Below are 21262 nucleotides of genomic sequence, written 5' to 3' on the forward strand. Positions count from 1 at the left end.
GACTCTGTTTTGGTAACTCCTCTAACCTTACACCCCCTCCAGCTGGAGAGCCCTGAAGGGATCTCCACCTTAGCTTTCGAAATGGCTTTCCCAGGGCTGGTCAAGCCTGGCCTTGTCACAGGAGGCAATGCCGAAAAGGGGACAGCATGGAAACTGGCAGAGAGAAGACACTTAATGGGTTCTGCCACATCACGGTTCCACTGAATGTTCCTGTGAAAGGAAGCCAACTCCTGCAAGGCCATTAAATAGCCGAGAAGGTAGCCAGCCGTATACAACACAACACCACACGCTTTTAAAAATATTTTTTAATAATCTTTTAAAAACATTTCTAGCCACAAGGGAAAAGCCTAAAGCATTAGCCACCTGCAAAGAAAAGGGTTAACACTAAGTTTTTAATAGTTGTGATCACATAACCGCTAAAGTATACCACAGCCGGGGACTTCACAGCATGCAAAATCTCGTTACTTTTATTTTTGCTGTAAGAAACCCCCTTATTTTCCTTAACTTCCCAGTGACATGGCAAATAAGCCTCCTTTGCTGGAGAGTTGAGAAAGGAGACCCTTATGAATAGTACTTATGGTGGTGTTAGCCCAGTGTGGGCAGAAGCGCGTGGGTTGAATGCTTCCGTTTTCTTAAACTTCCTCCACTTCTTTCAGAGTGTGCTCCAGGATTGTGTCTTGTCCCTGGAACTTAAAATAGCCACGAAACAACTTTTTCTGAAGCACCAGGGGAAACCAATAGATGTCATCTGCCCACATGTGATTGAACGGCACCTCATCCAGCTGAAACCACTGTGGACGCATTTCTGGGGGGAGAAAACAAAAGAACTTTGCATGAGACTTTCTGTTGTTTTCTTGCTGCCCAGACTTTGAGTATGTGTCAACAAAGAGCTTCCCTCTCCAGCGCAGCCGCCTCCCGTCTCAAAGGGGTTTTGGCATGAGTAGTTCTGCGTTTCTGAAGAGCAGGACTGTCTCAGAAGAGAACGCGCATCCTTCCTTCCTCTCCCCTAGCTACCTACCATCGCTTTCCGTTGGCTCTCCATGAAAATTATCTGCTCGGAAAATGTGAACATCCATGAGTTCAGAGTTGCCTACAAATTCAAATGTGATCTGGCCCATCTTCTGCAAGGTGTCCACTGTCAGTCCGCTCTCCTCCAGGAGCTCCCTGCACAAGAAATAGACTTCATTACATGAAAGCGAGCAGTGGGAGAACAAAAAGCAGTCATTAGCTTTATTTGCACATCGAAAATACTTGCAGCGAACCAAAGGTGAAAGCTGCACCTGGAAAACAGAGGAGGGCACAGCCTGCAGAGCAGGGCAGAGTTCTGGCTGGCACCAAACCATTGGCCTGCTCACAGCCCAGCGGAGCCAGGTCGGACTGGCTCGTGTCTTATTTCAAGCTTCTAAAGACTGGTAGGAAAATAGGCTAACGTTGGAAAGGGAAGATTCAGGAAAATTGATTGTTTAGTATAATTTATGCTCCATGCAACACGATGGTCTTTTCTGAGATTAGTTAGAAGTGGGCTAACACTCATAGGACTGTTGCTGGATGTGGCTTAAGGACTCAGAGATACTCGTTTAGACAGGCAAAACCAAGGCTTTGCCAACTTCAAGCTAAAGCTTTTAGAATCATGGGGAAGCAGGTAATAAATACTAGAACGTCTGTACTTGTTACAAAATCAGCTAGTTCTGAGGCTAACTGAAGCTTATTGAAATAACACCACACACTATGTAACATCATTTGCGTAACGTCATTTGCACGCAGGCCGTTAGGAATACTGTCTCCCATTCAAATGCTGTAGGAAAAACACAAAGCAATTGTGTAAACTTTCCATTTCTGCTTCTTGGGAGTACATTTAGCATAACGAGAGGCTAGAAGGCAAGACTTTTAAGAGCACTTTGAGAGACTTGCCAGACAGCTCTTTTCCATGCATCGCCATGCAGGGCTACTTGAAGCACATTCAATTACTTGCTGTGTTTGGGCTGTGCATTTAGGGCTTGTTTAATTTTTATCTGCCTCTAACAGAATCAGCATAGCTTGAAGTTAGTCATGGTTTTTCTAATGTACAAAAATAAGGAATACTTGGAAGCAGTGTCTCTTCAGTTAAGGTTAATAATTAATGCAGTCGCATATTTGTCAGTAACTAACGATTTTAAAGTGTAATGGAAACGATCTTTAAGGCTCCAGCTTCCTTTGGCATCAATTTCATGAATCTCATCCTTCAAAATTATATTCCAACTTAATGTCTTAGCTAATTTTAGTTTATCTTCCTGACAAACAATGTCTAAAGCAGAGGCGGTTTTCCAGCAACAAAGCTAAAAGTCACGTTTTACAGGCTGTGATAATTGAACAACAAAGCACAACGCTGCTATGGTTCTCCAAGCAATTTATCTGTTAGCTGTTTGGCCCTGTCTATAGTAATTGGAAACACTACAGGTAGCAAACTAGAAATAACGAGCTAGCTAAATGCTCCCCTTACAAGATGTGCCACTGAAGAGCTGTGTGCCCAGGCGGTCACGGGAACGTGGCATACCCAGAGTACAGAAATCTTACTGATACAGGAAACTTAAGTTCATGTTTCAGCTTAACGTTTAACTACCTGTGCTGGGAGGACACTTCACACCTTATGCCACTGCAAGCTCCAGCGAGACAGTGCAACACGGAACCGCAGCGTAACACCTCGACGCCGAAGACAGAGCGGAGGTGGTGTGAGGCAAGTTTGGTTTGGACTCTGTGATGCTTCCTGGAGGGGAGCTGCGCCCCGAGGCAGCACGGACACAGCGGTGTTCCCTCCAGGAAGGTGGGCTGCGCGCCCAGCTGGCCCTGGCTCTGGGAACTGCTTCCTGCTCAGTTGACCCCAGCAGGAATCAGTTGTGTCATTCTGCAGTAAACTCCTACCAGCTGCCTCCAAAGGGCTGAGGACCAGACTGTTCCACTGTCCAGAGCAGCAGCGCTGGCTCTGCTGCGGCACGTTGCACCGAGAATGCTGAAACTTCTATCGCTTGACATCTTGTATGGACTAAAGCTCCAGTTTCTAACTCTGGGCTAGCACACACCTAGGAAATCAAATGCTAAATTAAATCATTAATTTACACCACAGTCAGTGGCAATGTAAGCCCATCAAATGCAGGCCCGATTTAAGTTAACAAAGCTGATCTCCCTCCACTCACAGCCGATAAATGACATGAGAAGCATCAGGTCCGTTAACCCTGTGCACTGCAGGGTGCACATCTGCAGAGAGGACCCTTCTGTCCCTGGCTCATCTCACCACAGAACCCAGGCGGTTGCAGTGGCACAGCTGAGAAGGTGGTTCAGGGCAAAAGCTGTTTGGTAGCTGTTGAGCACACCAACACTGATCTTCCTGCAGGTGCGAGGGTAACTTTGGGCATATAAGAAAATGAGGAGGTGGCAAACTGTGGCTCTGTATCAGCAACGTTCACATAAAGAATGAGGTACCTAATTTTTAAAGGAGTTTAGCAATTCAGCTGCGATCTGCTATTTCATTTTGATGACTAGAGAGAAGAACTTCAAGAAATCGGTAATAAAAGGTTCAAAAATGGTACTGTACCTCTGTACCAATGGAATTCAATTCCCTACCCCAGCATTAGGGCTTAAAAATGCCGCCATGCAGTCAAACAATAAATTTCTACAGTGCCTTTCATAAGAGACCTCTGAGAATTTTGTCCCTACATTTTCAAGCAGCACTAAAAATGCTACTGGAAGGTAGCACCTGTTCAATACCTTCAAATTTGAACAATATGCAGTACGCTGGCATAAGCTGAAATTCTTCTATATAGCCAAAATTAAACTCTGCACCTTTCTGAAAAGTGCAAGGGCCTCTGCCCACCACTAGCAAGACTAAGGCTCAGTTTAGATCAGAAGCAAGAGGTGGGAGGGAGGACACTCTAACTTCCAGTTACTCATAGACCAGATGACAGTGACAGATCTGCAGATGACAGGCAACGGGGAGCAATCCCATTTCTTTATACAGGTGGACGAGCCCTCATCGCCAGTGGCGCAGGCGATTTTCTCTGTTCAGGGACGGTTCACGACTGCGCTGGTGGGTAACACTGGTTACGAGGGCGTCATTGATCGGCTGAGTGGCGGTGCCTCCACCTGCAGCCCATCACAAATGGTCTGACACCTCCATGGCCCACCCTGTGCCCCGATACCCGCCTCTCCCAGCCGGGACGGGCCTCACCTGCGAGCAGCCTCCTCGATGCTCTCCCCGGGCTGCACCTTCCCCCCGAAGCCATTCCACAGCCCGGCTCCAAAGCCACGTTTCTTCATGCCCAGCAGGACGCGGGGCGGCTGCACCACCAGGACCAGGGTGAAGAGCCTGGATGTGCACATGGCTCCTGGCCAGGGGGCGAGGAGGGCACATTGGTCAAGGGCTGCCGGCACCCCTGAGGGGAGGCCAGGCTGCCCTTCTGGCCAGGGGCGGGGGGGCAGATAGCCCTGCACCCCCAAACACCCAGCTCCCCCTCCCCAAATGCCTGCTCCCACCGTCCCCAGCCCAAACCCTTGGTCCCCCACTGCCTCTCCCGATGCCCACTTCTCTAACGCGCCCCGCTGACCCTTGGTCTCCCTCTCCCCGGATCCACCTCCCCAAATCTTTCATCCCTCTCCCCAAATCCTTGTCCCCACAGCAGCTCCATCCCCAAATCTTGATGCCCCCTCCCCAAATCCTTGACGCTCAGAACCCCTCCCCAAATCTTTCATCCCCCTCCTCAAACCCTTGTCCCCCTCAGAACACCCTCCCTCAATATCGATTCCCCAGAACCCCCTCCCCAAATCCTTGTTCCCCTGAGCAACTCCCTCCCCAAATCTTGACCCCCCTCCCCAAATCCTTGTCCCTTCACCACCCCCTCCCCAAATCTTGATCCTCCGGAACCTCCTCCCCAAATCCTTGATGCCCTCCCCAAATTTTTCACCCCCCTCCCCAAATGTTGATTCCCCAGAACCCCCTCCCCAGATCTTTGAGCCCCCCTTCCCCAAATCCTTGTCCGGAACCCTTCCCCAGCTCCTGACCCCCCCCCCCAGCACCCCCATCCTCCGTTCCGGGCTCCCCCGATCACCTCAGGCCCAACGCCCGACTTTCCCGCCCGCCACCGCCCCCCGGCTCATACCCGCCCCGCCCCTTCCCGCCCCTTCCCGCCCCGCCGCGCGCCGCCGTGAGGGGAACGGGGCGGGCTGCGGCGGCCGCCATGGCCTGGCGTGGGGGCAGGTGCGCGTCGGGGCCGCGGAGGAGAGCCTGGCGCCGGGACGGGCCGACTGGTCCCGCCGCGGTGGTGGGGTGTCCCCGGGGAGGTGTGGCGTTAGTCCCGGCGCCGTAAATTTCCGTCAGGAGCGGGGAAGGAGCGTGTGGGGTTTGTCGGTGCCGGAGTGGGGTCAGTTACCTGGCAGGAGGTGGTAGCAGTGCCCGTGGCTGTCGGTGTGCTCTGCTCCGAGGCCCCAAGGAGCCTCCAGCAGCTTGGGCGCTCCTCTGTCCTCTGAGGGGCATAGGTGCTCTCGTGTCCCCTCTCGTGGAGGCCGCCAGCCCCTCTGAGGCAGCCCGGGTCCTTCCTGGGATCAGTGTGCCATGTTGTGCCCTTCAGCACAAGCACCAGAGCAGAGGCCAAGAGCTTGGAGCGGGGCCCTCTTCCCTGCCTTCACTCAGGGGGTAACCTGTTTGGCCTCCACCCAAAATACATTGAGATTGGGCCAGATAACTAAAGGTGCCAAGAATCTCAAATTTGGAGAGGTTTTTTTGAGCCTGATGACATAGGAGGAGCTGTAGTCAAGATCAGAATTAATTACTATGGAGACTTTTGAAATACGTGGTGATGATGCGCTATCCAATTAACTCACCTGTGTTCCTGAGCAGCTGTTGGCATCTGGCGAGCAAATGTCTCCACACCACGGTGGGGTGTCTGAAGAAAACTGGAACTGAGCACTGGTGGCTGGAGCGGCACCTGAAAGATCCCTTTGTCAAGGCAACGAAGCGGCAGCATTATCGTTGCCGAAGTGCCTTCAAATTGCTGGAGATCGATGACAAGCTTCATATTCTTCGTCCAGGACTTGCAGTTCTTGATTGTGGAGCAGCACCTGGTGCTTGGAGCCAGGTTGCTGTAGAGAGGGTCAATGCCTTAGGTACCGGTAAGTCAACATTTTTGGCAGGCAAGATGGGGTTGATGCTCATCTTGAAGCGTGTGAGAAAACTTGTCTGTGATGGTGGCGGTGTGGGGAAGGCACATGGGCACCGGCAAACGTCAGAGTCACTGATAGAAGTGTGAAGGTGTGTACCTGTGTGACAGTGAAAATCTTCATACAGTCCAGAGAAGTCATGTTTGTGAAATAAAAACTTACTGTGAGTTGCCTCTGTAGGTATAACAAAGTGTTTGGATTAACTGTGTTGTGGGGAAGATGCCTTCATACAGTTCTGAAATTCATGTAGCTTCCAGGAGGTAATTTGGTTTTTCTGTATTTTTGTCTGACATCTTGAAAAACGATAGTAGCCACTGTGTACGGTTTATGTGTTTTAAGCCGTTAATATTTACAAGATAAGATGTTACTATCTGTGCTGTTGTCCAGGATTTCTGGACTGTCAGCTTTGAAAGAACAGGAAAAAACAAGAAAAATACCCCTTGCTTATCCAAAGTAACTGAGTTTTCATCTTGAATGGATTAGCTTATAGCAAACCATCCATCTGGATGCGCACAGCAAATGGTCTAAGGACAAGACAACCAGACAAGGCAGGTGATAACGTTTTTGTTTATTGACTAGCCTGGAGCTCATGCATATGCAGGTTGTTTGCAGCCATGATGAGTGTTCAGCATGTCATTCATCCTTATAATCTAGATCCTGCTCTTCCCACCGGCTTCGTCCTTGGCGTTGACCTCCTGCGGATTTCTCCTCTGGAAGGAGCAGTGTTCCTGTCGGAGGCTGATGTTGCAGACCCAGGCACGCTGAGGACGATTCAGAGCCTGCTGCCTGCAGAGAAGGTGGATGTTATCCTGAGTGACATGGCACCTAATGCGACAGGCATTAAAGAACTGGATCATCAGAAGCTGATCAATCTGTGTTTAGGCCTTCTGGATCTGTCCAAAAGTATTTTAAAGCCAAAAGGAACGATACTGTGTAAATTCTGGGATGGACATGAGTCCCGTCTTCTCCAAAACAGACTGAAGGAGCAGTTCCAAGACGTGAGAACTATAAAGCCTCTGGCCAGCCGGAAGGACTCTGCTGAAGCTTATTATTTGGCAAGGCTGTACAAAGGGAAATGAACGCTGAGAACCGCGGGTTATCAAACAGGTGATCAGACATTGACGGGAAAGCGGAATTTGGCTTGTGTTTAAAGAAAAATCCCATCATTAAGACCCCTGACTTGAACCGTGACATTGTTGAGAACAACCAGGGAAATTCCACCACAGTTCTTTCGAAGTACATCATGCTTTTCAAATACAAAAATAAACCAGGGTGGTGTCCGACCGAGTTTATCCACTAATTATACAAGTGGAGACATCCAATCTAGCTCCTCACCTGTGGGGAAAACAGTGGGGGGTAGAGAGGAGTAATCTGAAAGGCAGCCTCTGGGGCTGCAGTAATGGAAATGAAAATAAAACTGATCGTATGAGTTTTTAATGTGTGCTTGAAAATCATTGCACTGCTGGTGTTGTCATATATGAGACGAGACGTAAGAGTGAGAGGGAACAGCAAGGGGACTTTGAGCCAATTTATTGCCTCTTCACCATTCCTAAAAGCTGGCGCAATGTATTAGCGCATGTGAAAATAGGTGACATTTTCGTGCATGCGGGGGGGATCTGTGTCGCCGCGTTATGAGCTGTGTCGGGACACACGACTCTGGCTGGGGAGCGTTTCGCCTGTCGGCTCTGCTGCGTTGTCTGAAGGCACGGCTTGTATTTGGAAGTTGCTACTTCATTGTACTCATAAATCCGGTAGGTGACAGCAGGGCAGGGTCATCGCTACTGAGCAGATAATTTCCACGATGTTTTCAGTGGTGTTTTATGTTTGACCGATGGTGTTTCTTAGGTGAGGTGACAAGATGTTCCTTGGATCCCAGACAGGGAGAATTACTGACTGAATTGCTACAATTCTGTTTGTGAAAATAAATTTAGCCACCGCCTTATCTGGAAGTGACAACTTTTACATTAAATAGCACTTTTATCAGGCCAACTGTGACATGAGTTATAAGAGGGACTGGCAGCACTGTCTGTGTTTCAGGCTTCCAGATCTTTCTCGTTATAAGCATCTCATTTAGGGTTGCTTATGGATTTATCCATTTTCAACGGCTTTGAAACCTCCCCCTTCTCGATCTCCGTGCTGGATGCAGCTTCGGTGGGGCAGTGGGGCTCTGCCCGAGCAGGGCCGTGCCCGGGGACAGAGCGGAAGGGACACAGCGGGGGGACACAGCGGTTTTGGCGGGGCGGGCGCGGCTCGAATCTGGGCATTACGGTACGGCGCGGAGGCCTGGCGCGCCTAGTCCCGTCGTTACGGCGGCCCGTGTCGCTGTTCTCGCGAGAGCTGGGGGCGAGTTCCCGCGAGATCTCGGCGGCGGGGCGAGGAGGGAGATCCAAGCGGCGGGTGAGTGAGAGAGTGAGGGCGGCCGGTGGCGGCTGAGGGCGGCCGGGGAGCCCGCCGGCTCTGCTCGGCCCGCCCCGCCGCCGAGCTCGGCGGTGCGGGAGCGGGGAAGGGAGGCTGCGCCGTGTCCCCTGTTCCTCTCAGCGCCGGGCGGCCGCTCGCCGTCCCGGAGGCGGGGCAGGGCAGGGAGGGCTGTGGGGTGAGGGGGGTCCGTGAGGGCCCGGCCGCGGGGCTGTGCGGTGGGGCGGCGGGCTGTGAGGGCAAGGGACCTGTGCCAAAGCGCTTTCTGCCGCGGGGAGCGGGGCGTACGGGCCTTCTTAGCTCGGTTAATTTCAAAAGAGGCTTGCTGCAGCGCAGCTACCTGTTGGAAGTGGTGTCTTGAATTTATTTGCAGGTGGTACTGAAGTACTTTTTTCGAGTAAACGTCTTCATTTGTATTTTGGCTGATCTGTTGCCTGTGTGCTTCTATTATGTCTCCTTTTCGTGAAGATACAAATCCAAAGAATAACCACTGTGTTACTCTGGAAGTTCGCCTCAAATCTGTGTCTGTGGTACAAGCCTATGTGAATGTTGTGGGCTGCCTTTCCCGGTCTTGAACCTTCTGCGCTTCTGGGGCTTTGTGGGGCGTGCACGCTAGAGGGACTCGCTTAAGGCTTCCTGAAGCCTCCTGGGAAACCTTGCAGATTTGCTGAGCTCCAGGCTTGATTTGTCTTTGGCCTTTTAGTTAGTACCCTTCCCAATTTGAAGGATGAATTGTAAAAACTTTTATGTGCATGAGGAGACACAGCTTTACTTATAAAAGTGATCTGTGAGCTTGGGACATCTCACTGCTGGAAGTTAGGTTCCAAAGTGCTTTTTGGAAACCAGAATCAAGTTGTGTCAAAGGTAGGGTTTGCTGCTGATGTGGAATTAGTTCTCCTTCCCTCATCAGCCTCAAACATTTGGAGGAAGAGTAATGCGTTCTGTTTGTTAGTGTTATATGCTGTAGAACTTCATGTCCTACAATATTACCTTGTATCCCAGAGTCTTTCTTGATTATATACGAAAGAAGAATTCAATTTTGTGTGACTTATGCTCTTATTTGTACGCTTGTGGGCTAAGATTCAGGGGAGAATGTATTTAAATAAAAGGAAATAATTTTAGGTAGAAAGCTCAGGGAAGAGCAGGCTCTGCTGCGTCAGTTTCCCATTTCAGAGATATCAGCCTTGGTTGGATTGTGTTTTCTGGTTCAAGTTGATCCCAGCAGAGACTAGCAGATTGGGGTTTGTACCCTGTAAATTGGAAGACCTTGCATTTAGTGTTTCCTCAGGACAGTGATGTATCTCTCTTTAGCAAAGCAGCTAGTAGACTGTAGGTTGTTATGAATGTTTTATTGATGATTTTCTGTGTGTTTCCAGAGCCATGGAGGACTTGGAAAATAATACCACTGTCTTCTCCACCCTGAGATCCCTCAACAACTTTATTTCACAGCGTATGGAGGGGGTGTCAGGACTGGCCACACCAGGATCATCTCAAAGCTCCTTGCAGATTCAGTACCAGCAGAGGATGCAGGTGAGGTGTCCTTAGCTTAGTGATGCCTGGAGTATTGCTTTAGTGTGGTTGTAGACTCCTTTTAATTCCAGGAATCAGGATTGATTTCATTAAGATCTGACCATTCTTTCTAAAACTGTTATTCATGCAAGCTCAATAATGGAAGCTTGCTTTTGGTCAACATTCTAGAATCTTTAATTTTTTTTTTTGAAGTGTCAGGCATATTTATTTCTGTTTTGTAAAAACTTAAGAAAGGTCCTTTGAATTTATTCCCTGCTTGTTATAGCTGTGTAGCAGCTCAGGAAATTAAATTGTAAGTTGTTTTCATATTGCTGAACAAAGGAGCTTTATATCTGTTAATATTTTTTATAATAAGTAATTTGTTACCTTTTTTCCCACAATCTTCCTTAAAGTTTCTCTGCCTGGTCACATACAGGAGGCTTGCATTGTGCTATGGCTTTGATGTGCTAACCAGATGTATTTTCTTGTCTGTTTCTGCTCGTATCCACATGGGTTTTTTTGACTTTTCCCTGTAAGTTGCCTTATGCTGATAAAGCATGAAGTAAGCGGACATCTTGGATCATAAGGACTGTTTATTAGACTGGAATGAAGTTTCGGTATTCTGTACCTTAATATAATTTCTATTTCAGTCTCTAAGTGTAAAATAAGCTGGCTTTCTTTTTAATGTAAATCTGCTTTGCATTTGGAATGTTGAAAAAATGTATACGTTTTGTCTGTGGTACATCTCTGGTTACAGAGATGGTTAGAGGAGGGTCTCTCTGCTTAGAGAGTCTTCATTAGCTGTGTCTTCAATGTACATTGCTTAGATGTGATTTGAATGAAAAAATGTAGCATAATGTTGTAGCAGGTAGTAAAGAAACGTTATTTTGCTCAGCAGTTAAATTTCGTGGGGAGCACGCTCTCTGCTTGGTTAGCTGCTGTTAGTTTTATGAGGGGTGGGGAGTTCATAATTAATTAACCTTTTTTTAAATAGAGAAGTACGTTTTGTCAGAGTACCTCTGGAGGTTGAATGGGAAATTCTGAATGAAGAACTTCAAAGTCACGTCTTCCAGCTAACATTGATTTGATGTGGGTTTCTGAGTGTGTTGTTGAACTCTTGATTTCTGCATCTACAGTTGGTATGAGAAGTACCACAAACATAGTGATAACTTCCTTGTAATTTGTAAAATGGCATGCAAGTGTCAGCTGAATAGTACAGGGTGGGAGATAATGATACTATTGCAGTGCTGTTAATGGTGTCCAATGTCACTTTTCACACATGAACTGGCCAGTTGGAAGAACAAGCTGGGCAGATCCACTCCAAATCCCAGCTCCTGCAGGTGGAACGAGAGAAGATGCAGATGGAGCTTAGCCACAAACGAGCTCGCATTGAGCTAGAGAAGGCAGCTAATACCAACGCCAGAAACTATGAGGTGAGTGCATGGGTTATGGATGGCTTGATATCATAGACCTAAGTCAGGACATATGTAGTGCATCTACGTTGGTGTTTTAGTTTGGATCAGGGATGTGCTCTTGACTTCTCACCTGCTGTGCTTTGGTTTGCAGTGCTGTTTCTCAGAATGCGTATAGTTGACTTTTTTTGGATGAAACTGAACTGAAAGATGCAAGCCTAGTGTTTCCAAGCTGCTAATGGACATTGTCTTCAGAGCAACACTTGAGTGAATCTGTAATAAATGCTCCAGTAATGCATTTACTGCGTTTGCATTTACTGCAAAAGCGGTGGTGGTGTGGGTGTCAAGTTCCCAGCACCAGCTGTTTTGCTCTACATATCCCCTCACAGTGCACTGCATTAACTTGCTCGTGTACACAAGAGTGTGAATGTCAAAGCCTTGTTTAGTTGACAAACTGATAACCTGATTGCTAGATTCTGTTAGTTTAGCACTGAAGTTGTCATGGGTACCAGTAACAAAAAGGATTTGTTATTTGTTTCTCCCAGAAGTATTTAATCATTTTTCTCCCAGATGAATTTAAACTTCTGCTGGCACAATTGCAAGCATTTAGTTTGTGTGACTGTAATTAATTGGAATGGCAGCAGTGCCAACCATGCACTGTCACACAAGAGAGCTTGCACTGATAAAAAAGTGAGCCTCACTCAGGGACTAAGCTTTTATTGGTTTCTGGTTTTATGCCTGCATGTGTTTGCTTAACTGCATTACACAAATAAGTAGTAGATTTGTGGGTTTTGTGGCATAATAAAGGTCTTATATGGGGCTGATTATTTGAAAAGAAATATTTAAAAAATAATAACCATGTTTTGTTGTACTTTACAAGGGTGCTGGGCGACAAATTTAGTGTGTAGTTGTGAAATAGCAAGTCAGTGACTAAATTCCTCATTTCTCTGAAGTTGGGTGGTGTGGGATTAAGCCTCGAAGATTTCAAACTGGAATGTAGCTGAGTCAGTCACAGACACCCTTGGAATACTGGTGCAAAAAAAGGGAGCAGCACTAATCCAGCACTGTGGTAATTACCCTGCTCAGATTCTGTGGTTTTTTTGAGTCACGTGGATAAAGGTTTTATGAACCTCACGTTGCTTTGCATAATCCTTGCTTACTATGTAAATCCCTGTCTCGATTCGCTTTGATTAGCGAAGGAATTTACTACACACTTTTTCAGTAAGTGTTAATCAATTTGTGGTGGGAATAAACTGAAATGGTGTGTGAAAGGTTGTCAGAGTGCAAAAATATTTATTGTATTCGTTGATAATACAGTGCATTTAAACCCCGTTTCTTTCCTATTAAATAGCATCATACAATTTCCAGAAGCTGCAGAGGCAAGTTAGTCTTATTAACACAACTATTGAGATCCCAGTTTCTGAAAGTCAATTTGCTATGCATGGGTCAGCTTCAAATTGGAGCATCGAATTCTTTCATCTTTGATCTGCTGGAGAGTGTGCAGTGGAGTCTGTGAAGCCATGTCTGTATTCTCATATTCATGTCACAGTCTAAGAGATTTGGAAGACTCTGTCTTTTAATTTTCTAGCTCCATTGCCCTGGGTAGTTCCTTGACATTGAGTTGCTGCTGGTAAGATTTTTTTGCCCTTTCTAGTGCAGAGGTTAAAGCTATGGTCTGAGTAACGTTGCTTCGTGGAGATGCCTTGGTGACCACAGTAATGAGGAACAGAGACAGTAGAAATGAAAACGGCTTCACCTTTGCGCTGCTTTCTTATGTCTTTGCATTTTTTTTTCTTTGCAAGCGAGAGGCTGACCGTAACCAGGAGCTGCTCACACGCATAAAGCAGTATCAGGAAAGGGAAACAGAAGCTGAAAATAAACTGAAAGAACAAATGGAGATGAACAAATCCTATAAGAAGAGCATGGAGACAATGAGTAAGAAGCTGCAAGAGAAGGAGAGCAAATTAGCTGAAGCTAATGAAGTAAGAGCAGAGTAATTTTTTAATCCGTTCATAGCTTCAGGTGACTTTGCAATTCTTGTGAATTGAAAGTGCCCTTTTTGATTTAAAAAAAAAAAATAAAATTGGAATTGCTATGTTCATCATCTGCAAATGAATGAACCCTGGTGGTGGGCGTCTTTGCTGTCAAAGTTTGGAACCTAACCAAGTCTAGACACAAGTGAGCAGGTCAGAAGATGCTGCTGTGTTGATTAACGAGAAGAGAATTCTTAGGTTGGTATGGAGAAGGAGGGAAAAAAAAGTGCAAGGCAATGTACAGCATCTAGGTTTAGAAGTCAGGTTACATGACATTGAGTAAAGAAAGGGGAAGCGATGGAGGAGATAAGATGGGAAGATGTTCAGGGAAGGAGCATGAACTGTAGAGTGGATGAGACCAAAGTTACGTACAAAGTATGTCTATATGTTCCACTATAGAATGAATGCTTGTATAAGAATTTCAGTTCTTTTGGATGAACAGACCATTGTCTCAGTCCTCAGCCTTTTCAGATATCATTATAGTTAAGTTCAGCTAGGTATTTGTAACTTTTCTGTTTAAATTGGTGTCCTGCACCAGCTGTGGATCAACAACCACTAAGTCCTTAAGCCTTCCTCCTGCCTAGATGTCGCTGGAAATGTATCTATGTGATAAAGCAGGTAAACAGATTTAATGTGCCAGTTATCAGGGATTAAAAACAGGGAGACAGTGATGGCAGGTGTGAGAAACTAAACCTACATATGAAACATGTGCAGCAGTTCTATTTCTGTGTTCTTTTTATTTCCGTATCCACCAGTATCAAGATGAGAACCCTACATGTCTCTCTGTCTAGAAAGCACCCTACATGTGTAATGTTTTGAGATTTTTTTCTCTGTTAAAGGGAGCAGAGTAATGGCTATTTGAAACAAACCTCTGAGTTTTTCTTTGGAGTTAAGATATTTAGAACAGAATTTTAAAAAACACTGGCCTCTACTTTTAAGGAAAGCATAATACTTCTGGTATTTGGCTGAGGCAAACCCAGACATTTTCAATTTTGAAACCCAAGAAAAATATATTTGGAATGGTTGTGGGATAATTTTTTTACTTTAAAACTTGTGTTTTATCATCATCTAGCTTTGAAGCTTGATGTTTTTCACGCCAGTTTGAGGTCACCCATTTAATAGGTAATGGAAGTGACAATTTGGGTGACAGATGAAAGTAACTAAATGATTTTCTTGTGCCTTTCCTTTTGAGGTGAGTTAGCAGGTCTGGAGGTTTGCAAGAGTATGGGATTGTTTCTGGGTTTGGTGTTTGTACTTTTTAGTTGTATATGATTTCTGTCACCATCCATAACGTCCAGCTTGGAGGCTCATAGCCATGTGTGTTTATTCTTCCTTTCCATTAATTCAGACAATCACTATATTAAAAGGGAAAATATCAGAGCTGCAATGGAATTTAATGAACCAAGAGATGCAGATGACAAGCCAAGACTCTCAGAAGCAGGAGCTGATGGAACAGTTGGATGTTCAACATAAGTAAGCAGGGGATGGATAACTGTAGGGAGAAAAAGGCAAACAAAACTTCAGTCTTCTGCTGCCGTTGTCAGTCAAAACTTTCAATGGCATTTGATTTCCACTCATCAAAGGGGTTCTTTGATCTGGATGTGCAGGTTATAACCATTGTTTGAAACTAGCTCCAAGGTGCAATTTAATTGTACCTTGAGAAAAAACAACAACTTGAGCTTAAAATCTCAGTGATGTCTCATGTTCATGGTGGAGAGTTAACAGAACGCATGTGGGTGGGAATGGCTAATCTGAACTTTATAGACCCAACGGAACAAAAATACCAAGCCATAAATCATACTTGAGGGGTAATTGAAAGAGATGAGTGTGCTTTTTCCTTGCTTACTAAGTTCAACTCTTCAATTTCAAAGGTTTATTTACTGCGAGTGTGTATTTGTTGGTTTCAGAGTTAAGGTGGCTTGATTTGGGGGTATTTCTCAGGATGCATCTTTTTAGTAAAAATGGATGTTTTTGTCGCTGAATTAGAGGGAGATGGTATGAGTGTGAAACTGTTTGAGAGACCATCTTCTGTAACAGTACCACGTACCTTGTTAGTGGTGTTTGAAAATGTTTGTTAGAGATGGTTCTGCATGAAGGTTGTTTCTGGTATGTGATTCCTGTGTGCTAAATTCTGCTTGTGTCTACATCTAATAGAAAATGGCAAGAGGCTAGTCAGCAGATTCAGACATTGCAAGCAAGCCAATCTCTACTGGCAGAATATGAACAGAAGATTAAGGTAAGAAACTTGGTGGCTTATATAAAGCTTTAGTTTTTAAACTAACAGTGTTAAAACAAACAGTGTTGTTTGTGGTTTTTTTTTTTTTTTTTTTTTAAATTATTGCAGGAATAAAAGGTTAGTTCGTCATAGAAGAATTTGATCTGATGGCCAGCAAGAGCTTGAAGCTGGCTAAATTCAGTTGAATGGACAAATGTCTTATGTCCTTTCAAATTAACACGTAGATGGGTGGGAGTGTATCTTTTTCACTTGTTTTATCTTCCTGGGAGAGGCAGATGTGGAGAGTTACTTTGGTTTGAGCGGGTGCTGTTAGTCGCACTGCCTGTGGTTGCGGTAAAGTAAAGCTACAGTGAAAGCCAGCTTCATTGCCAGTTCTGTGATTGCAAGAAGAGACTTCCTCCATTGAAAGGAAAGGTCAGGAAACATGGTATCAGGCTGCAATACCATTGCAGCCTGATACCTAAATAAACTTTTTTTTTTTTTAGGGGAAAAGAAGAGCAACATTTACCATAATGCTAAAATGCACAGTTGTGTTTCTTTTCATTCCTAATTCTTGCAGGCCATCCAAGTGCCCCTCTCTACACTTCATTGGCAGAGGGACAGATGTCAAGAAAATCACGGATTTTGTTTAGTCAATAGAAGAAGGACCTTTTAATGATTAGCAGAGATCTTTTTTCGTTATGAACTTAGGGTAAACAGGTGTAGAGAAGAGGCCAGCCCAGGTGTTACAAGTGGCCCAAGAGTCATCCCTACTTTGAGCAATGGATTGGACCAGATGACCTACTGAGTTCCTTTCCAACTTCACTCGAGTTTAAAAAGTACAATAGAGAAGTATTTCTTAGGAGTTCCAAGTTAGTAATTTCTGCCCTCTTGTCATCCCGTGTTTCCAGGATCTGGAACAGAAGTTCTCCCAGCAGGAACATGATGCTCTAATTGTCAAGAACATGAAGGCAGAGCTGGCCCGTTTCCCAAAAATGGAGCGGGAATTGCGCCAACTCAGGGAGGAAAATGCGTACTTCAGGTGAAAGAAGGGTTCAGGTGTTGAGGGGGTTATTTTGTGTTCTTCTCTACCTGCTATAATTGCACTACATGTGCTTTCAGATCCCTCTATTGGGCTTCCATATGGGGAACTTTAGAAGGAAGTTTAACTATTTCATATAAATACTGTGTATGAATTGAGCAGTGTTGTGATGGTTACTAGATGAGAGGATTTGACAAGATCTGGGTAATCTTCCTGAACACAGCAAGAGCATATTGATTGTTTTGGATGGGGATACATACTTGTTAGAACAAAATTCGATGTTTAAAGGTAGTGATGAACTTTATACAGGTTTGGGAAAGAAATCCCTGTAGAGAGAAGAGGCAGCTGAACATTTCTATAATAACTGTTTTTGCTTACTTATTGTTACCGCTATTTTTGTTACAAACTGTTTTTGCTTAGTTATTGTTACCACTATGCCTGTTGGTCCAGCATACTGTTTGGAAAGTCTTTTGTTTACATTTCTAAAGCACCCTGATAATTGCCCTCGGTGGAGTAGGCTTTCTGGGTTTCTGAAGTGACAATTAATTTGAAAAATGAAATTCCTATGTACTATGGAATAACTTGCCTTAAAGGTGTGTGTGTGTATATATTTTTTTTGTTTACAGTAAACTTTATTTCCATCTTCTGGTGCTTCTTTAAAAAAAAAAAGCCTGAATTACATGAGTGATCTTGCCAGCTTTTTCTTATTCTAAAATTAAATAATTTCCCTTGGCTTTGTTCTTGTTAGTGTTTCATTATCATTTGAAATCATTTATCTTGGAATCTTTTCTCATGCTTGTTTTTTTGTGCTCAGAAACATGATATCACCAGGTTGGAGTTTTGTTTTTTTTTTTTTAAATAGTTTTATCTCACCCCTGCACACCTCTATTGAAGTAAAACCAAGCAGTCTCAATGCTTGCTCAGTCATCACAGAGTACTTAAAAAGCCCAAGTGTCCACCGCTTGCTGTGTTCCAACCCTGCATTCAGCCTGACTGAAGATCAGAGTTGGGAGTCTTTTGCTACTCTTCATGCGGTTTTGCCAATCAGTAAAGCAGCTACAAAACTTCAGGTTGTTTGGACATAATTATGATGGCACTTAGAGTAGAAAAAATCAGTTAAATCAAGCTGCGTGTGTTTGTAGCAGTGGCTTTGCAGTGAAGGTTATAGAAGTGAGTCAGTTGAATGTAATAACGTCTGTTCAATGTCATTTGATTCCCTTGTAATTCCATGTGTATCTGGAAGTTTGAGAGAGGGAATTGAGTTGCATGGCTCTTTAATCGTTGTCTCTCTCTTCACCATAGGGAAATGAAAGAAAACAATGGATTGCTTAAAGAGGAGGTAGAAGGTCTCCAAAGAAAACTGGAACGCTATGAGAAAGTACAAGCACAGCTAGTGTCTGTTGAATTGGAAAATGAGGTGAGGAGCTGGGAACATTTGGTGGATGAGCAGAATAGGGGTTTCCTTTGTTGCCTGTCCCCTTCTAGGCTCTTCTTATATTGTATTAGTTGAGATGTGATACCTGTTTTAATTAATGGGTTTGAACTAGGAATTCACAAACTTAAACGTCAGCATGAGGGGGAGCAATGGCAATGAAGGTGAAGAAGGCAAAAGGATATCTACTGCTCAGCTGGAGATTTTCTGTAAAGAACAATCTTATCATAGTGTCTCTTTTGGCCTTGCTGTCTTGCTTTTACCTTTCTTCTGCTGAAAATGCTTTTTTTGGCAATAAGCTCTGCCCAGATGGTGTTGCTGAACAGGCGTGTGGTAAGAACCTTGATACACACTTGGGTTGCTGCCAATGTGGGACAGAATGTGGTCTCAAGTGAATAAAATTGTCTTGCTTCCATCCCACTCTGTATCGAGCTTACAGTGAGTTGTTAAGAAATTAACCTAAATGTGTAGACTTCTTGATCTGCGGAACTATATTGGTGTCTGATCAGGTTTTGGTAATACTATCAGGTATTGACTGGAAATAAAAAGCTATTAGAGGAACTGGAAAAGGAGAAGTCAGCACTTTGGCTGCTACAGAACCAGTGTTGAGGATAGAACTTTTCTCTGCTGCCAAGGGTCTAGTCTACCAAGGATTTAGTACAGTGATGGTAGCTCACAGGGTTAGGTAATCTATAGTACTGATGTCTAACATGGGTTTTATGTGTTGTAAGGCTGTGGTGACAGGGAAAACGTTTGCGAGGGCTGGAGAATGACAACACAAAGGTGCTAGATAAGAAAATAATGAAATCCACAGCAGGAAAAGACACTGAGTTTGAATGGAGAATTATGAGAAAACTCTGTGGAAAGTGAGCTGTTAGAACATTTGTCAGTGTCTCTAACTCTTCTTTTGATCTCTACTTCAGAAACTTCTGGGAAAATTAAAAAGCTGGGAGAAACTGGACCAGAGCACTGGCTTGAATATCAGGTATGTGCTCACAGCTCTGGAGGGAGGTAAAACTTCTAAACCACTTTCTTTTCCTCTTAATTGTCTGATCTCTGATGTGTGTTGGTCGTGCTTTCTTGCGATCTCTTCCTCAAGTGGAAGCTTTTCCAATATCTTTTATTATGTAGGGGTAGAACCTTAAGATACAAACTGTTATAAAGTATCTTTGGGAACTAACAAGGCTTTTCAACAAGGCGGCTTGACCAGTGTCTCTGAGGCCAAGGTTCAATGTTGAGTTCTTTGAACTATTTGCGTATAGCTGTGCTCACGTTTACTTAGAGATTCTGCTAGCTTAACAAGTGAACTTTTAAGAATTTTAGGATATGAAGAGAATGTATGTTACTTATAACAAATTGTTGTAAATGTGATTTCTTTGAAATCTGGATATCAAAATAAACTGCCAGGTCATGTTGTTGTGACTCCTCTTCCCTAAAGCAGCTGAAGAACAGTTGTTAATTTAGTTATTTTATCTAACAAGGGAAATGGAATAAACTCAGCTTCTTATAAAAGGGGGAAAAAACCCAGTCCCCCAAATGGTATTTTGTTAGACCAGCTAGTTTGTTTATGTACCATTACTTAACAACTCTTTCTGACATGTGGAGCATTGAACCAGATTTTTTTAAGGTCTCTGGTACGTATGTGGTATAAAGGAGGGCTGGAAACAGTGCATCTGCTGATCATTTTCTTCCACTGCAGAAGGTTCAATGCTTTTGTGTGTCATATGTTTCAGCACTGCTTTATTGTCTCTAAATATTTACATTGTTCTTAACCTAGAAGGACGGATGTTTCTTTGTAAACAGCTGTTTTGATTTGAGCTTTATAGTACAGATCACCTTTCATATTGGATAAAGGCCTGAGCTGCAACATGAACCACAGAACTGAATTTTACTGATTGTTTCTTTATTCCATTCATTACATGTGCCCAGCAACAGAGCCGTGTCTGCACGCTGCTGGGATTGTTTGGAAGTAGGAGTGTTTGGATATGCATGTATGGTTTGAGCACATTACTGTGTCATGTGAAAGACACTTATGTTCAACCTGGGAAAGCTCCCTTAATTTTCTCAGTGTTCTCTGTTTAATAAGAATAATGAACCTTTTTCTAGAGGCTAGTAGGTATCATGCTTGAGATTCTTTCCTTCATCTGCTGAGGATACATACATTTAGATGAAGTTAGAATTGTGCTATATCTCCTTTGGCAAGGAACGGACAGAAATAGTATGAATCTTTTTCTCAAAACCTGTTCTATCAGACAGTGGAGTAAAAGCTTTTTACTTACCTCAAGCTGTTAAAGATTTAATGAGGTAATTTCACAGTGGGAGAGAAATGGAACCAAGTGATTCTGCCTGTTGAAGTCTAATAACTCCTTCATTTAAAATCAGAATATTCACTGTAAAGTGTTAGGTTTTTGATTGGGCCGTATTGTTTAGTGCTATTAATGGCGTCTTCTCATACAGAAAAGGGAATTGCTCTTGAGAAAAATCATCTTTTACATGCAATTGTAACAAGTGGAACTGGATGATTCCCACCTCTCTTTTTTTGTGTTTTTTTTTTGGTGGTGTTCAGACTTCTTACAGCATGAATTGCATTCATTTTTGGTCAGGAATATGAAGATGATGAGGTATCACTGTCCTAGTCAGGTTCCTGGAGCATGCTGTTGGTGAAGGTTTGAGAAGAGTTAATTGCTCATCTCATAATAGGAGAAAATAGGAACAAGTTGGATGGTTGTCCCAAAGAGCCAGAGCAATGTGCTGTTTGCTAATAACTTGATAAGCAAGGAAAAAGGGAATGTGTTAGGATTTCTCATCTTTCCTTATCACATTTTTCATTGGTACAGAGAATGTAAGGGAAGTGCGTACAGCCTGCGGTGTTTTAGGAGAGAATGGTTTTTCATTTCCTCCAGCGCTTCCACAGGGCTTGTTCCGTGTCTGCTCTCGGTGGTTTCTGTTCACTGATTGCATGGTCCCAGCAGGCTTTTTGTCAGATTGGCTTATGATCAGACCTAGGAGTGTAATTTC

The 21262-nt window shown here is 44.3% G+C and overlaps 3 protein-coding genes across 8 annotated transcripts in view; 2 read left to right on the plus strand and 1 right to left on the minus strand.

The window, feature by feature from the left end:
- Positions 1-334: 334 nt before the first annotated feature.
- On the minus strand, positions 335-5520 carry NUDT1 (nudix hydrolase 1). 2 transcript variants are annotated; one of them, XM_063344927.1, is made up of 4 exons: positions 5400-5520; positions 4202-4358; positions 1019-1164; positions 335-805 (listed from the first exon to the last, which is right to left on the minus strand). In XM_063344927.1, exons 2-4 carry the CDS (start codon positions 4351-4353, stop codon positions 633-635), a joined length of 471 nt encoding a protein of 156 aa, XP_063200997.1. In that variant the 5' UTR covers positions 4354-4358; positions 5400-5520; the 3' UTR covers positions 335-632. The 2 variants fall into 2 exon arrangements, with proteins under 2 accessions (XP_063200997.1, XP_063200998.1); XM_063344928.1 differs by lacking the exon at positions 5400-5520 and adding an exon at positions 5079-5134.
- MRM2 (mitochondrial rRNA methyltransferase 2) lies at positions 5142-7816 on the plus strand. Of its 2 annotated transcripts, XM_063344926.1 has the most exons (3): positions 5142-5227; positions 5867-6138; positions 6841-7814. In XM_063344926.1, the coding sequence occupies exons 1-3, from the start codon at positions 5208-5210 to the stop codon at positions 7263-7265; spliced, it is 717 nt and encodes a 238-aa protein (XP_063200996.1). In that variant the 5' UTR covers positions 5142-5207; the 3' UTR covers positions 7266-7814. The 2 variants fall into 2 exon arrangements, with proteins under 2 accessions (XP_063200996.1, XP_063200995.1); XM_063344925.1 differs by lacking the exon at positions 5142-5227 and having other exon boundaries at positions 5826-6138; positions 6841-7816.
- A 736-nt stretch (positions 7817-8552) lies between these two features.
- MAD1L1 (mitotic arrest deficient 1 like 1) overlaps positions 8553-21262 on the plus strand; it is a 367938-nt gene continuing 355228 nt past the window's right edge. Inside the window, exons 1-9 of one of the 4 annotated variants that reach the window (XM_063344898.1) lie at positions 8553-8583; positions 9978-10131; positions 11403-11543; positions 13325-13504; positions 14904-15028; positions 15710-15791; positions 16682-16812; positions 18115-18229; positions 19168-19229. In XM_063344898.1, the coding sequence (XP_063200968.1) occupies positions 9982-10131; positions 11403-11543; positions 13325-13504; positions 14904-15028; positions 15710-15791; positions 16682-16812; positions 18115-18229; positions 19168-19229 (986 nt within the window). In that variant the 5' untranslated portion in view covers positions 8553-8583; positions 9978-9981. Of the gene's footprint in view, positions 8584-8620; positions 8676-9015; positions 9466-9977; positions 10132-11402; positions 11544-13324; positions 13505-14903; positions 15029-15709; positions 15792-16681; positions 16813-18114; positions 18230-19167; positions 19230-21262 lie in introns of those variants that run through there. The other 3 variants (XM_063344899.1, XM_063344900.1, XM_063344897.1) reach the window with 3 other exon arrangements.

The sequence above is a fragment of the Chroicocephalus ridibundus genome, chromosome 8 (genome assembly GCF_963924245.1).
Source record: "Chroicocephalus ridibundus chromosome 8, bChrRid1.1, whole genome shotgun sequence".
NCBI lineage: Eukaryota > Metazoa > Chordata > Aves > Charadriiformes > Laridae > Chroicocephalus > Chroicocephalus ridibundus.